Source organism: Caloenas nicobarica, chromosome 1, assembly GCF_036013445.1.
Source record: "Caloenas nicobarica isolate bCalNic1 chromosome 1, bCalNic1.hap1, whole genome shotgun sequence".
NCBI classification, from domain to species: domain Eukaryota; kingdom Metazoa; phylum Chordata; class Aves; order Columbiformes; family Columbidae; genus Caloenas; species Caloenas nicobarica.
Window position 1 is genome coordinate 68,479,861 of NC_088245.1, and position 16,328 is coordinate 68,496,188.

Consider the following 16,328-nt stretch of genomic DNA (forward strand, 5'->3'; position numbering starts at 1 on the left):
AACGGGGAAGCCGCTGCTGGTGGCTCCTGGTCTGCTCCACCAAGTCTAACACTGCTCCCCCACTTCAGCCTGTGCTTCCCACCGCCAAGGAGCGGAACCCAGCAAAGAATCCACAACAGGTAATTTCTATAACAGATTTACCCTTTATCCCCCCACCCCCAGAGCTCAATACACATAAGCATATCCTGATATCTTCAAGCACATTCACTTTTGGAAGAGGCTTGCCTTGTTTTTTTCCTTGTGCACTGTTTTTAATGCTAGGTGTCAATCACAAATGTTCCCTGTGCACGTTCAAAAACTGCTATTTGCTAATCAAATAATGTTGAGTTGTAACTGTTGAAGTAAGTCTTGTAGAATGGTTTCTGGCCCTAAAGTGGATGAGCATGCAAGTACCTCTGTCACGTGTAGCACATACCCCTTTAAAATGTGGGTTTAATATTTGCATATTCAGTTTCTATGAACATTTGTTCTGGAGTAACTTGGTCGCTTGAAAATGCACACATAAAGAGGAGTATAAATGGGACCCGAAAACAAACCAGGAGAATGTACTCAAAAAAAATTTAAAAAATCACTATTTTATAAAGCAGATTTTTAAATTGCTGAACTCTAAACACGAGACTGGAGAGAAAACGAGCAAGTGTATGAGTCAGAGATTCCCCCTTTTGCAAGCCACGCTTGGTGCCAGATACGTGGAAGCAGAAAAGCAGCCAGGCGCAGAAGCAGGGCTGAACATGGCCACAAAAACCCCAACATCCGTGGGATTTTCTCTCAAACTGTGACTGCAACATGTGGGCAAGGACCAGGCCAAGAGCTCTGCCAACACCCGCTTCTCTTCATGGTGGGGTCCTGCTCACAGAACCGCCGTGCTCCTGATAAGAGGAACAAAAATCTTTTAGAAAAGCCTAGGCGTAATGTAGCACGATGAAGCCTAATGTAGCAAGACTAGGCCTAATGTAACAGAAACCCAATAGAGAAACAATAGCTCTGTAGAGACTGGACATGAGGCAAAGTGGGATGTCCTTGGCTTGTAAGCTGGTAAAGGGGAAGGTTCCATTAAATGAAGAAAGAGCTACTTGACTTTTGCTGAGCAGTGGTGTAAGGAGCCACTGAAGGAGGAATGTTGTTTTTACAAAACTGGGGACCTGGCGCCTGACCCCAGCAGGGTGGGGAATGACCGAGAGACATCAGACTATGAATCCTTCATGTAAAACAAAGTCTCTTCGAACTAATCCCGGAATGCAAACTGATTACTGTCTTTAAAAAGTTAATCTAGGGGGAAGGGTAACCAAAGAGCCAGGAATTCGTATTTTAAATAAATCAATAAGGGGAGGGTGTTGTTAGAATGAGATGAACGAGATAGGTAAACTGAGGCAGGTGTCAGATAGTCTGTAAACCCTGAAGCACCCAACCAGTGGGAACAGGGGAGGGAATTTGTGTCCAGGATTCGGGGTGGGGTATAAGCAGGGGCTTTTTGCCCTATTCCATGTGCCTGCCTTTAGGTGGAACACCTGGTCTTGCAAAATTGTTAATAAAATATGCTTTGCTGAGAGATCCTGCCAGGGCCTATTATATTGGCAAGGTAGCACAAAATGACAATATGCATGATCAAGAAATTAGGTCAAGAAGCCGACACCGGGGGGCAAAGACCCCAAGGACCACCACAGACCCCTCGATGAAGGCTCTCAAATACCAAAGATGGACATCCGGGAAAGGGCGGGGTTATGTCAATAATTTATGTTTAATGAATTAACTAAGTGGTGGAAAGAAAGGTACATGCCATAGGTATGTGTAATAAAACTGCCTGCTTTTTAACACTTTCAAAACAGTGTTAAGGAGTCTTTTTTGCCGACTTCCCGGTACCACAGCAGCCGGGGGCGGGGAGAAGGGCAAGGGGCTGCCGCCCCACAAAATGGCGGCCACGCCCCACCGTCGGAGACCGCCTCACGCCGCGCCCCCCCCCGCAGCGCGCATGCGCAGCCCCCCTCCCGGCACCGGGGGGGCGTCCTAACCGGGCGGAAGTGACGAACAGCTAGGGGCGGAAGAGGCGCAGGGCGCCGCTTCCTGCCGGGTGCCGGGACGTGGGCGGTTCGCGGCAGGTGAGAGGGGCGCGGGGCGCGGCGGGGAGCGCGCGCTGGGCTGGGCGCGGCTGCGGGGGGCGGGACCGGGCCCTCCCCCTCTCCACCCCCCTCCCGGTTCTGATCCCGGTGCGGCCTGGCCGGGGACACAGAGGGTCGGTGGTGCTGGGGGAGGGCTGGGTGCGGGGGATGTCCCCGCGGCGCAGCGTGGAGAGCGAACGGCTCCGGTTGGGCTCAGCGAGGCGGGGCGGCGGCGGTTCCGCCCGTTGGGCCTGAGCGGGGCAGTGGGGCCTGTGAGGGGCTGCCGTGAGGTCTGCGGCCTGTCAGTCAGCGGGGAGACGCTTCTGGTAGCCACAGTCTCAGGTCCTCGGGGACGCCGCGAGGGCTTGGGGAGAAGGGCTCGGTAACGTGAAATGAGTCGTACAGAACCTGTTGGGGTGGGATAACGGGTCTAGAAAGTTTTCTGTTATACGTCTTATGCCCAATGGCATCCTGGGGTATATTAGAAGGGGGTGGTTAGTAGGTCGAGAGAGGTTCTCCTTCCCCTCTACTCTGCCCTGGTGAGACCTCATCTGGAACATTGTGTCCAGTTCTGGGCCCCTCAGTTCAAGAAGGACAGGGAACTGCTGGAGAGAGTCCAGCGCAGGGCCACGAAGATGATGAAGGGAGTGGAGCATCTCCCTTATGAGGAAAGGCTGAGGGAGCTGGGTCTCTTTAGCTTGGAGAAGAGGAGACTGAGGGGTGACCTCATTAATGTTTATAAATATGTAAAGGGTGAGTGTCACAAGGATGGAGCCAGGCTCTTCTCGGTGACAACCAATGATAAGACAAGGGGCAATGGGTATAAACTGGAATACGGGAGGTTCCATTTAAATTTGAGAAGAAACTTCTTCACGCTGAGGGTGACAAACACTGGACCAGGCTGCCCAGGGAGGTTGTGGAGTCTCCTTCTCTGGAGACATTCAAAACCCGCCTGGACGCCTTCCTGTGTAACCTCATCTGGGTGTTCCTGTTCCAGCAGGGGGATTGGACTAGATGATCTTTCGAGGTCCCTTCTAATCCCTAACATTCTGTGATTCTGTGAAATAGACTGGAGGTCCTGCCAGGAGCCTGCAGATCTCAACTTGGCTATGACATATGGGACACTTAGACTCAACATTGCACTTCAGGGATTGTGGAGGGCCATGTCCTCCTTCCACGTAGCTTGGGTACCCTGTAGGGACACACAGCTAGATGCTGCAGCCTGAAGGGAGTTGTGAAAAAGAGAAAAAGGCATTCAAGATAGCAGGTCAGAGGGCTCTGGCGTGAGGTTAGGCAATTTTTACTCAGAAAGTTAGCTAATGGCTTGTGGTAGAGTTGTGATGGTTTTGTACTATTCCAAGTACCAATTGGTTACTACCCTATTTGCCTCAAAATAAGACAGGGTCGGTATTAATTTTCGCTCCGAAAGGTGCTTACTTTTTTACATGTATAGCTGCCTGGACATTATTCAAATTGACTTTTTTAATGAACTGTGACTAGGGCTTATTTTTGGAGTAGGGCTTGTATTTCATGCAAGCATCCTGAAAAATCATGCTAGGGCTTGTTCTTGGGGTAGGTCTTATTTTCAGGAAAACAGGGTATTAGCTATCAAACAACTCAAAGAACACCACAGATATAGAAGATGTAACTTCTAGTCCATCAGTGCATCAATGCAGTTTACTACCTGGAGTACTGGCTAATCAGTTTTAATATTGGTTGCCTTTAAGGTGCACAAGGGCATGTTCCTCACTCCCAAGCTGGCAGCTGTGGCGTTGTAACTATTTGTCAAATAAAAACATGTTGTCAGTGTTTGCAAGTGAACCCAAATGCTGTCGTGACTGACAAATGCATTTATTGTATTAATTTTTTTCTATGTTCAAAATAGAGAATGAGTCAGCCAACAGTAAAAAAAACGCAGGGCTACTAGACCTAGCTGTACACATGAAGAAAGGCTGCTGATGGACGTAGTAAACACAGTGAATCCACATCCAGCAGTGATAATCATTGTTAGTATTTATATTAGTAATCAACAGAGGTCCTGTTGTGGTGAGGTTTTCCTCCTTTTTTTTTTTTTTATTTTAAAGTGGTGTAGTTCAAATAGTGAGTGGTTGAACAGCACCTGGTTGTTCCCAAAGGCCTCCTTCAAAAGAGAAGGCTTTTCATCCCTGAGGAGTAGGCTCATTCTTGACTCTACTCACTTCTACAGTGCAAATTCCAACAAATAATGTGGAATCATGCTGGCTGTGGTTGTGGTATTCCACGTGATTCAGGCAAATGTCAGCTAGGGGTTTGCTTGAGATGACCTATTTATTTCATTTAGGTGGCGCAGCGCATGTTACTGGCAGTGACTTGCAGGCTGGATTGACCTGTCGTGAAGTAGATGAGGTAGAAGCTAAAACTGTCCCTATTTCTTGCCAGTTCACTGAATTACTGAGCCTTCCTTGAGCAGTGAAAGGAAGCGGAGCGGATAGTGCTGCTCTTGCCAGAGGCAAGGGCTGGAAGCAACCTGGCTTTGGCATGTCCTTGTAGAGGCTTTCTGCATTTCAGTTGTCAGGAGAATCAGAGGTGTTCCAGTCAACTGTTCTTTTAGGAAGGCTAACTAGGGGCTGATAAATTCTCCTGATTTTTTATTATGTTTATCTTGTCTGAGTAGTAAAGCTGGGATGTAAAGGCTGCCCGATATACCTCTATTCCTGGGATGCTTTGGTTGTGCAGAAATAGCTACAGCTCCAAGAGCCCTCAGGCAGAAAGATGCCTGAGGCACTCACAGAGCAGCACAGGCTGCTAGTCTTAGCATCTGCTGTCTTCTATCACTCTGGATATTTAGACTGAGTTTTTAAATCTTCATTACTTCACATAAAAAGTGCTGTTCTCTTCTCTCAACTCAGAAGTTCGTTGGCAAGAAAACTGAAAGCAGATAATCCCTGGGAACTACTCTGCAGTCTGGGTTCTGGTTATACCAGGGAACTGTAGTCACTGCGTGCTCAGCCTGAGCAGTAAAAGAGAAGGGCAGAAATTAGGGGCTGGAGAAGAATAGTACTGAGATAAGCCTGAAAGCAAGGCAGATTTTGTTGGTTTTTTTGTTTGTTTGGGTTTTTTTGAATTTGGTTAAAGGTAGCGTGCAGAGGAAGAAGAGGATTATGTTTGAAATTATGATGTTTCCCATGGCTGTGGTGTATGAGCTTGAAGGGAATCATTTTTATCACTCAAAAAGCAATTTCTATAGTTCATCAGCTCTGCTTAGACCCCTTCACAAGATAACCTTTGCCAGAAAACAGTCCATCCACCAGCTTATTTAGCAAGTTATTGATTCCCCAGGCGTCATTCTTTTGACCCAGCTTTTTGTCAGCTCCTGTTATCCAGGCCACCCTGTAGGGATATTCCTTCTAGCAAATGTGAGCAGGCTTGAAGACACTTCCTTACAGTGAGTTTCCCTCCTGTCACCTTGCAGAAATGCAGGCATTCCCTTTGCTTTTAAATATATCAAATGGACAGGAACTGGTTTGGTTGCCAGTCTGATTTGGTTGTTGTCTTCATTAGATATCTCAGAATCTGTTGTAACACAGTGCCGTAAAATTCCTGAACCTTGGAGCAGAGGGTACTGAATGTGGAGGTGAAAAATAAGACATTGCTAGTTAGGGTTTGTGGCAGTGTGATGTGATAACGGTTAGATCTGCAGATATCTTCATTCTGCAGGAGACTGAAGCTGATTTTTCATCAGAAAATTAGAGGGGAAAAATTAACTGCTTGGGGTTTTTTGTTTGTTTTGTTTTTAGGAAAGTGTGGTGGGTTTGAAAGTTATGTATTTGTTGCTGTGGTCTGATAGTAGGATTGAGCAGCTCCTCATTTTTCTGAACCAAACGTTCTGGAGGAAGCTCTACAGCAGCGTTTCACCTAACCTGCTTTTGAAACACTCCAGCATCTAAGAGAACTTATGGAAGGGAAGTGACTTTCCAAGGGACTTCTGGCATAGCATGTGGCTTCTGTGTATTTCAGGCATACAAAACTGAAGTGCCCCCATTTAGGAAATCAGATGAAGAGCTGTGCCTGCATGTTTTGGGCTGGGATTCTCAGCGTTACTTCTTATGTCTGTATTGTAGGTGTAGCTAAGCTGTTTCTTAGGCTTTTTTATAATAAATAGTGGGAGGAAGGGAAGGCAGACAATTAGCACACTGCTTTGGGTCAGTTTTAGATGGCTGCCTTAGAATCAGATCAGTTGTTCATGAGAGTGCCTGATTATCTCTATTAATGATGAAAGTCAAAGGTGACAGTTCCACAGTGGGTCCTCTGGTTAACTTTAGATGTCAACATCTGTCTGTCAGAATGAGCTTTATGCATCTGGCTGAAGGAAATCAATTTCAGGCTGCGCTTAGAGGATGGGGCTTTCTCAGCAAGGTGCTGCAGCCCGCAGCTCCATGCCTTGTGGCAGCGAGGGCTGCTGTCTGTGCTTCACAAAGCAGAGCTTGGTGTTGCAGAGAGGAAAGGTTGTCCTGAAGACAGAAGTGACTTGGAGGCCACCTTAGCTTGTGGAGCTGAGAGTATTGACGTGCACCTCTATATTCTTTTAAGCCTCTATCTTTCAGATTATCTTTAAAACATAACTTAAAATAATAGCATTCTGTCTTCTGGAGAGACAATGCTGCTGGTGGTAAACCAAATCCTCCAGTTCATGTGCATTTAGTTACCTGTCAATAATGTCTTTGCCTTAATGTCATATTGCTCATAGATTTCATCTGTCTTTACTAGCCTCAATACCTACTGTTTCTTTCAAAGCAATGTGTCTGAGCCAAAGCTCTGACTTCTTGAGAGAAGCTGCCTTAAATACTGGGCTCACACTTTCAGAAGTAGGTTTTTGACAGGTCAGTGGCTTTCCTTTGGTAGCTCTGACTGCTCAGGAAGGATCAGGTACAGGTACAGCCTTTATTCTGGAAACAGCAGGATAAGACAAACACATAAGTAGCAAGGGGTGTTTGTTGGTCTCTGGCACAGCCCATGGTCCAGGGAGACAGGTTGCTATCAGGCACCCAGTTTACAGCCTATTTATTGTGTACCCTCTGCAATTTAGGGAATTAACTGGCGGAAAAAAAAAAAAAGGAGTTTTGGGATTTTGGATGCAAGCTTCATACCGGAGTCTCGCTGCTTCCAAGAGTGAATATCATCATAGCATTACCTTAATACCTTTTTCTAGTACAATACTGGTAGTTAGTAGGTAGAGTGAAATATCTATTTCAAATTGAATGGATATGGGGTGCCTTTTAAGCAGATCCCAAGGCTGAACTAAACAGCCATCAGTAGTACATAGACTCAGCTAACAAAAAGGCACCTGGCACTGTCGCTGACATTGTGGTGCAACACGAGGTTCTTGCAGGGTAATGCGTATGTGGTAACTGCCAGTAATTCCACGCCATTTGGATATGGAGCACTGAGTGGCATTATGTCACTGAGTAGGTAGTGGCTGCCTACCAGTGCAGCAGAAAAAGCTTTTCCTTTTCCCACAGCTGCTGCTAGGACAGATGAGGTGAGACGGCGTCAATGATGGAATCCGCTGCTGCCATTGCCAAGCAGCATATTGTCCCACAAGGCCAGGACATGCAGTGCATGAGATGCAGCATGAGCCCCTGAGTCCTGCTGAGAATCAGGTCAGGCTCCCCAGTGCTCTGCTGTTTCTGCAGGGCTCTGGTGTGATGTGGGAGACTGACTCCTTTTGAAAAGATCTTGGCTGTTCGGGCAGTCTCATATCAATGGGTGACTTTTGGAAATATCGGTATATAGCAGGAGATGCCTTGTGGGATTCATTTTTTCTACAGACTTTTTTGTTGTTCTCTTGAGGTAATGCTATACTGTAAGGACAGGCTGAAAGTGTGACGTTGATGAGGTTGAGTAAGTAACTCTCTTTCTAAAGCTGGAGCAGAGGACCAGAAATGGCTTTTACAGCTGTGACTAGGTTAACTTGGTGATGTAGATATGGCCACAATGTGCTCCTGCTGCTCCGAGAGGGAGGGAGAGCAATAGCTTCTAAAGCTTCTCACTTTCCTGTACTCCTTGTTAGTTTTTCTGCCTGGGGAGCTCCAGCTGCCCAATTTAATTCACTCGATGAGAGTGGGCAGGGTGGAACAGCTGGAATGGAGAGCTCTCTTGCTCCAGAAATGGTACTGGGAAGTAAAATCCTAACCAACACCAGGCCTTCCAAGGGTGAAGAAACCCCCGTCTTCATAGCTGTGGCCTTTGGAGATCCAAAGCAGTAATGTCTACAGCAGAGTTTGAGGATGCTACTATAAGAGATGTCTAGTAACATGAGCACCCTGGTGGAATACAGGCTGCTACAGGGCCTAATTATGGTCTTATTAATGCTTTCTTTCATCACTGCCTTCCAGCCTTCAGATGGTGATTAGACCTATTTATAGGGGCAGAGTTCCTTAATATTCAGCACAGTGCACCTCTTGCCAATCAAATCAGTACCATCTGCATCTTGGATTGCTGCTTAATAACACTGTAGAACATGGTTAATTAAAAAATATAAATAGACTTTTCATCCTCTTAACTTCTCAAAGTGCTTCTCTCCTCCTCCCTTCCCTTCCCCTCCCGGTCCCCCCATCCCAAAAGTCCCCACAGGGACTGTGGCGAACCTCTTGTCTCACTGCTGGAAATACATCCTGCTCTCCTACCCAGGATAGTTACCTCTTGTGTGCTCTGCTGGAGGACTAAATTTCAACCCCTCCAGTGAATGTCACCACGGAGCAGAACAATCATTTGCTGCACAGTGAAATACCCTGTTTCCCTGAAAATAAGACAGGGTCTTATATTAATTTTTGCTCCAAAATCTATTACTTTTTTACGTGTATAGCTGCCTGGACACTATTTAAATTGACTTTTTTAATGAACTGTAACTAGGGCTTATTTTTGGAGTAGGGCTTATATTTTGAGCATCCTCAAAAATCCTGAAAAATCATGCTAGGGCTTATTTTTGGGGAAACAGGGTAGGACTTGCATCTAGGCTCCTGTGCTGCATTAAGTCTCTCTTTTATACAGTAGACTCACAGTAGTATGCTTTATCTGTGGAGGGCAAGGTGATAAAGTAACTTTTTTTTAATTAGTATTATTTTGTCCTTGAAGGAACGCATTCTGATATTTTGTTGGAATGGCCTCTAGGCAAGCGTCTAGTACAACCAAGGTATGACTTGAATATGACAGCAGATTTGATCATGATTTGAAATTCTGTGGGAATCCTGTGTGGAAAGTAGAGAATGAAGATGATGTAGTAGTATATTAAGCACAGTACTACAGAATACTGTAGATAAGTGTACAGTAGAAGTTTGTGGTGAGACGCACAACAGACATTTTAATGGCTGGGAGCTTTGTGAGCTCTAAAAGCTGCATTTAGGTGTTGCGAGCCATGTGCTGATGTAGTGTGCTAGACTGGAGCAGAGGAAAATGAGAATAACTGAGGTCTGTTATTGTCAGCCAGGATGGGATGACATTTGTCCAGGCGAACATGACAGAAAGTATTATGTGTAAGAAGATACTGTCAGCAAGGGATTTGGGTTGACTTCTCACTGTGAACCAAGTTATGGATGAGACTCTCCTCTCAGAGGAGACAGCACTGCTATCTACTCCATCTTTTGAATGTGTTTAATCTTAACCTGTAGTTCATTTGTGACTTGGTCTGTTGCCGCTTTGGAACCATCCTGGTGGTAGTGGTGCAGTGGTGTGTGGTGCGGGATGTGCAGACTTGTGTTTCATTGCATAGTGCTGGTTTCTGCGTCCTTGCAGGTGGCTGTGAGGCATTGATCTTTTCATTAGGGTCCTACAAAGGAGAGACATAGGGCTAGAGATAGCCTGTCACCACTTCCTGGAGAGGTTACAGCGTGTGGGAATTAAGGGCCTTTAGTTCATGCTGCCTTTGCAGTGCAATGACAGAAGCAGCAGCAGCACAGTAATTGCTGAAGCAGCCCTTGTATCTTTGAAGAATACACACTGATTTTTTTTTTCCAGAGTATTTAAGCCCTCTTCTCCCCTCAACCCCCTTTTGTAATACCATGAAGCATGTTAAGGAAACAAGTGGTGGTGGTGGTGGTGGTAGCTTGCTTTATCCTCTCTTTATTTTCATAGCTAAGTATGCATCTGATAAGTGCTTGTATGTATAGCTTTACATTCTCTGCCTGTATTGAGGGCAGCTAAATTATTTTCTTAATATTGCATTTGTTTATGTTCCTTTGAAAAATCAAGATATTTTAAGGTTGTAGGGAGTTTTTGTTTGTAGAATAATAATCTCAGTGATTGGTCCTCCTTAGAGCAATAGTTTCTAAAGAACTTAGAGGAGCGTTGCTTCTTTTACAGACTCCATTTGCTCTGTAACAAGTTCTCTTGGGATTAGCCTTGACATAAGGAGTTTTATTCTTGGGTTCAGGGAGAAGTAACCCAAGAGGTGAGCAAAGTGGGTGGAACGTTTCTCTACCTACCCAGAGCAATGAATTGCATACTTCCTTCTCTGGGTTCAGAGCTGCAAATCTCTACGTAACCATCCAAATATTAGATTTGTCTGTGATAACAGTGTGACCAGTGGCTCATTCCAGATACCTGAAAACCCTGGAGTGCTCAGCCTGTATGTCTGGTGGAGGCTGATGTTGCATTTCCCACTGCTGTTGTTTCACTCGGCTTTTGCTAGTGTGAATTTTGGAACTGAGAGGTGGAGAGCAGTGCTGGGCGCAGAGGGACAGCCACCAGCCCTGATGAGCTTTGTACCAGTTTGCTTAAGGTTAAAGGTATAGGCAGCTTAAGGCAAATCTGAGCAGTTGCGAGCTCTAGTCAGAACTTCTAAATCAGGATATAGCACTCACAAGCAGGTGGTACAGTGAGAAAACAACGTTTTTCTCTTTGTTTGCAATTTAATAAGGTAAATTAGGTTATTATATAACACCAGAGCACATTTGTCTTGATCATGAAAGTTGACATAGAAAAAATAATTTAATAGAGTGGCTGGAGCTCCCAGATGCTGCAACTCTTTTTCCAGAGCCTCTTTGATCACAAAAAAGAGCCACGTTGCTGTTTCTTCTGCCTTGTGTGACCCACAGGTGGTTACACCACTAATGATTAAGTCTCTTGGGTGATCTGACATCTGCTTTTCTGAATCATACTTGCTTTGGGGTTTCACATGTCCGTTTCTCACTGCAGCATCTGAGTATTTCATGTCGGATGTCATAATTCCAGCATACTGTGCTTTCTGCTGAAACACGCCAGCTCCCTCTTTAAGATTCTGGAGTGCTACTGGAAGCATTTTGTTGCTTTGTGGAAGTCATTTCCATGCGTAAGATACGAACAGTTTATTTGCACCTTTGATGCATATGTTACGTGAAGGCTTGGCATCCATTGGGCAGGGTGAGAGAGCTGCGATCTTTCTAATCTTCAGCGCTTTGTTTTTATGTAATGCCTAATTCTGATAGTGGAGCATGGCAAGGAAATGTGCTTCCTCCTTCTCAGTGCGCTGAAGGTTGAGATAAGAGTTGATCTTGCTGAGTGACATTCAGTCTTTGCTTTCCTTCCTGACTTTTGTTTGGATTGTTTTGGGTTTTCCCTATTAAAATCTGCCTTGTTCCTGCAGTCCCTGTCTGTTATGGGAAGCAGTTCTGCATTTATTCGAAGCATATGGTCAGGTCGTTACTCAGAGTGTTTGTAAAAATGGCTTATTTCTAGTTAGTTTGGTCACAAGAAGTGATAAATAGCAGTTGTAGCATGGGATTTCGCCTGAGTCTTGCCATTCAAAAGGATGTCGCTGTTTTTCCTCTTTCTTGCTATAAATCTCTAATTTGTTACCTTGCACAGAAAGAACTGTTTCTTGTATCTGTCTCTGATAGCAGTTCCCACAGTGTCTTCCACGTTTCTCTAATGTGTTTTTTTCAGAAAGGTGAGAATCCGGAGCTCATGTGAGAGGCTGCATTGAGAACCTGTGAAACTGAAGTTACTGACAGCCAAACTGTGAGCAGGAGCACCTGGGGCTTCCCCTGCTTTACCCCACTCCTGTGGGCTCCTCTTTCTGCAAGGGAGCAGTGAGTCCTGGAGAACATCCTGCAGCTTCTGAATGTGACGAAAGAAATGGTTTTGGAGTAGCTGGTGGAGTGCTGAAAGCACAAAGGGTTCAGGGAGTGCTTCTGAGTGTGAGCATCTGTCAGTCAGCAGCTGAACTGAGCTTGGCTTCAGAAAGGTCATTAAGAGAATTAGCACTGGCAAGTGCCTGGGAAATCATACTGGGGCTGTATAATCTCATCTGGCTTCAAGAGGTGAAAAGCTTGGCCTTCTCATCCTGTGGGGCAGGATTACCATGACACAGTAATGGTTTTGATAGTGAAGCAAGTTTAAGAAGTCTCCTTCTTGCCCCTGCTTCCCACTCTGTTCCATGACTGGGCAATTACAGCTGTTTCTCTGGCTGTGGTAAATCAGGTCATTGAACTGATCTGAGTTAAAAATAGGCATCCCAAACATCAGCAGCATTGATGCAACAGAAGAGTTGTGACCAGGGGCAGGGAGGATCGTAAACTCGTTTTGCTGCCAGAGCCAAAGCATCTTGTAACTGCGCACTCACCGTGTTATACGGTTGCTTTGTTCTGCGTTGTCAGTCAAATAGTAGATTTGAAAGCACAGAGGGTTCAGGCTTGGCTGTGGTCAGCAGATCAAAAATTGCCATCTCAAAATTAGCTGTACTCCTCTCAGATTGACTTGTATGCTTTACAACTCTAAATAATAATTTCCTGCCTGCTGAATAGGCCCAGTCAAGAAGACTAATCAGTGTGCAAACATTGCTGCTAAAGAGTGTGGATACAGAGTCTGGCTGCCAGTGATGCATGAAGTGAAACAGAATGAGTCTGGGCTTCCTGCAGCAGAGCCAGGTCTTCTGATGGCTGGGCTTGATTTTGCACATTTGTTATCTGCAGAAAGGCTCATAGGTCTCCTCCTTCCTTTACCTGTCATGATTAATTGTTAAACATCCTCCCCCTTCCCCCCAGAAAACATCTCAACCAACTCCCTCTACCCCACTGCAAAAACAAATGAACAACCCCCCCCAAAATAACAAAAACCAACAACAAAACCACACACAACCCCCCCCCCAAACCAACAAAACAAAAAACAAACCCAACAACAAAAATAAAACAAAACCAAAAAACCCCAAACAAACAAAAAACCCCACAAAACCAAAACCAAACCCAGCCACATCACATTTACAGAAAGTCTTTCCTAACCTGCAGTGGTAGTATCAGAAAGGACAAATGCGAAGAGGGTCTATGGGATGGTGTTTTGTAAATGTACAGGAAAGGCTGCAGGCAGGTCTGATCTCATATATTTTTGTTTTCTGAAGCAAGACAGGGAATTTAAGAATGTGCAAAGACCCCTATAATTTTCATCTATGAAGCTATTGGTTTATGCCGTAACTGTCTCTTCAGGCTCTTATTTTGTGATTTCTGCAGCGTGGCTGTGTTTCTATGTTGTCCTCAGCCTGCTCTGCCGTATGGGCTGAATACAGTTTGCACACAGCAGTGCTCCCTGGACCAGCCCCTGCAGACTTCCAGATACCACAGAGGGAATGTGTGGAGTCCTGAGACATCTCTGTTTCTGATACCTTACTTTTTGATACTCCCTTGTTTTGTTTCTCTTCAGCTTAATGAAGATTTATATAGATGCACAACACTGTGCGTGATGAAACCCTGTAATGATCAGCTGTAGACTGTGTTTTGTTACAGTCTGAATGAGCAAGACACACAGAGAAAACGAGTTCGAAGGGAGGTGTATAGGCCTAGCAGCAGAATTTGGGTTAGAAAATTGTATGGACACTCTAATCTGTTCATCAGTGAGGCTGTCCAAACAGTGACCTATTTGTGAGTTTACAAATGGGTTTCTTCTCTGCATCCTCCTCCATGTCCAGGGAACTTTTTTGTTATTTTTGTGAGTAAAAACTTTTTGGGAATTGCTGAGGGACAGGTGAGGAAGGCTGGCATGAATGGAGCCATGGGTAATGCGCAACCTTCTCCTGGCTGAGCTACAGAGCGGTGATGTTGGCCCAGCTGCATCCAGGAGCAGGAATACTGCTCTGGTGCATGTGTTGAACACGACTGAAAGATTTCAGTGACCGTTCAGGTTTTATACGTGAAAGGATCCTAAAATAAGGAGGCTTCTTTCAAGATAGTTACTAAGGAAAAACCCAGTCACCAGAAGCAACGAGCAGCTCTTGGGAGTCTCAGGATGGAAGAACTCTCATTAACGGACTGGGAGCAAGGGCGTGTGTGCACATGCATGCCCTGTAATTTCATAGCTGCTGTTCTTGGAAGGGAGGGTGGTTGCGTGTCTTGGAGCAGAAGTGTAAGATGAAATACTGCATTTTGCTAATAGGGTTGAATGACCTGAAGTAGATCCATCTGGAATATGAGGATGGGAGGAGGGGACAGGGTGATTTCTGACAAGTCTTGTAGCCACCTTGGACCGACTTTGCTCCAAAGCGTGGTCTTTGTTTTCAGCACAAGTACTGAGCAGAAATTTGTTAAGTATCATGCTAAAAATAAAATTATGGTTCCCAAGAGCATTCAGATAAGCAAGAGACTCGCACCTCACTGTAGCTGCCTTGGATTTTTTAAAAATCCAATATGTCAACCTTACTACTTGTGCCTTTCTCCTCAGCTCACTGATTTCCTTGCAAATGTTTTCCTGAAATATTTAGGGGAGCAGAAAGTGGAAGTTCTTGAATAAAAGCTGTGATAAAATGGAAGTGTGTTTACTGTAATGACTTATTTGCTCTCTCCTTTAGGCACAATGGCTACTGTAGCCCAGAAGCATTTTTTGGAAGGGCAGACGTATTCAGTCCCCCTGATCCAACCGGACTTACGCAGGGAGGAGGCTGTTCAGCAGATGGCAGATGCACTTCAATATCTGCAAAAGGTGTCGGGTGATATCTTCAACAGGTACGGTGCTGTTACGTGGGCGCTGGGGACTCAGCATTCAGCAATAGGAAACAGAGTGCTGTGATAAGGTTGCAGCAGTGAAAGGGCACAGCATTGGCAAGTAATGGAAGTTCAGAGAAGAGATAAAGAAGGACCAGATGCACTTCAATAAAAGTTTATTGGATTCGGGTCTGTCAAAGTTAAGCATAATGAAATGGCTGCAGTTAGCCAGACGTTGTTATTAATTTTTTATTCAGTGGCAGACTCCCACAAATTGCATTACTGCTTCTGCTGTAGTTATCCTTTATTCTTTCTTGCTCGTGTTTTAAATGGTAGACATTCTTATTTAGAGTATGTTGATGATATGTCTTTTTGAGTCATACTTGGAGCAGTGGAGTAGAAAATGTCTCTTTGTTCTGATCTCTGGGACTTAAAGACTGTTCTCTTTGCGCTTCTGGTGTTTTGCACTTCTCTTTTTGTATGTTGGGAGGGCTGAGCACATGAGACTGTCTGTTCTCGCCACAGTCTCATAATCCATCTAAACTGTTCTCTTCAGGGACTGGGCCCAAACTTGCCACCTCTGCCGTGGTCCTTTTTAGGATTGAATCTATAAGGCTACCTATATGGCAGATCAGAGAGATTCTTGTGTTTGCCTGCAAATGACGGTAGATTGCATGGTGCCTTTTTTCATCCAGTCCCATATTTGATATCTCAGTGCCCTGAGATGGTATATCCTATAGTTGGTAAAGAAACAGATCAGCATTTATCTTCTCATAGCCTGATTAGCAAAAGCATTTGCTTTGGTTTTTACTGAGGATCCTGACTACCTAGTTTGATTTATTATGTTCCGAGCAGGACCGTGGCATTCTTTCAAGTTTTTTTGGGAAGTCCTTTGATTCTCAATAGTGATACTTTGAAGCACAGCCTCTGGGGAAAGGGTCGTCACTGAGGCTGAGCTCGGGTCATTGAGGGAAAGATGGGATTTTCATTGGAATAGTTTCCATTTGGGCAAGGGCTCCTGGGAAAGGGCTGTGTGTAGGCTGGATGAAGTTGATCACAAGGTCTCATTCTTTTGTGCACTTCGCAGTATGGGAACCCTTTATGATATAAGGCTGGGAGAAGCTTTTCCAGAGCTGCCAGAAACATGTGGAAGACACCTCTCAAACTTGGGACTGCTTGGCAGTGCTGTTTGTCTCTGTGGGGCAAATAAAGCCATCGATACAGCAGGAGTAGTTCTTTCTCTGTCTCTCTTTTTTCCTTTTTTTTTTTTTTTTCCTCCTACTCACTGTTTTGTAATGCAGTACCCTGTAAT

The 16,328-nt window shown here is 45.1% G+C and overlaps 1 protein-coding gene across 6 annotated transcripts in view; it reads left to right on the forward strand.

Moving 5' to 3' along the window:
• Positions 1 to 2,023: 2,023 nt before the first annotated feature.
• WASHC1 (WASH complex subunit 1) overlaps positions 2,024 to 16,328 on the forward strand; it is a 46,942-nt gene continuing 32,637 nt past the window's right edge. Inside the window, exons 1-3 of one of the 6 annotated variants that reach the window (XM_065645185.1) lie at positions 2,082 to 2,096; positions 11,994 to 12,068; positions 14,884 to 15,037. In XM_065645185.1, the coding sequence (XP_065501257.1) occupies positions 14,889 to 15,037 (149 nt within the window). In that variant the 5' untranslated portion in view covers positions 2,082 to 2,096; positions 11,994 to 12,068; positions 14,884 to 14,888. Of the gene's footprint in view, positions 2,097 to 2,187; positions 2,231 to 2,276; positions 2,479 to 11,993; positions 12,069 to 14,858; positions 15,038 to 16,328 lie in introns of those variants that run through there. The other 5 variants (XM_065645167.1, XM_065645194.1, XM_065645176.1 and 2 more) reach the window with 5 other exon arrangements.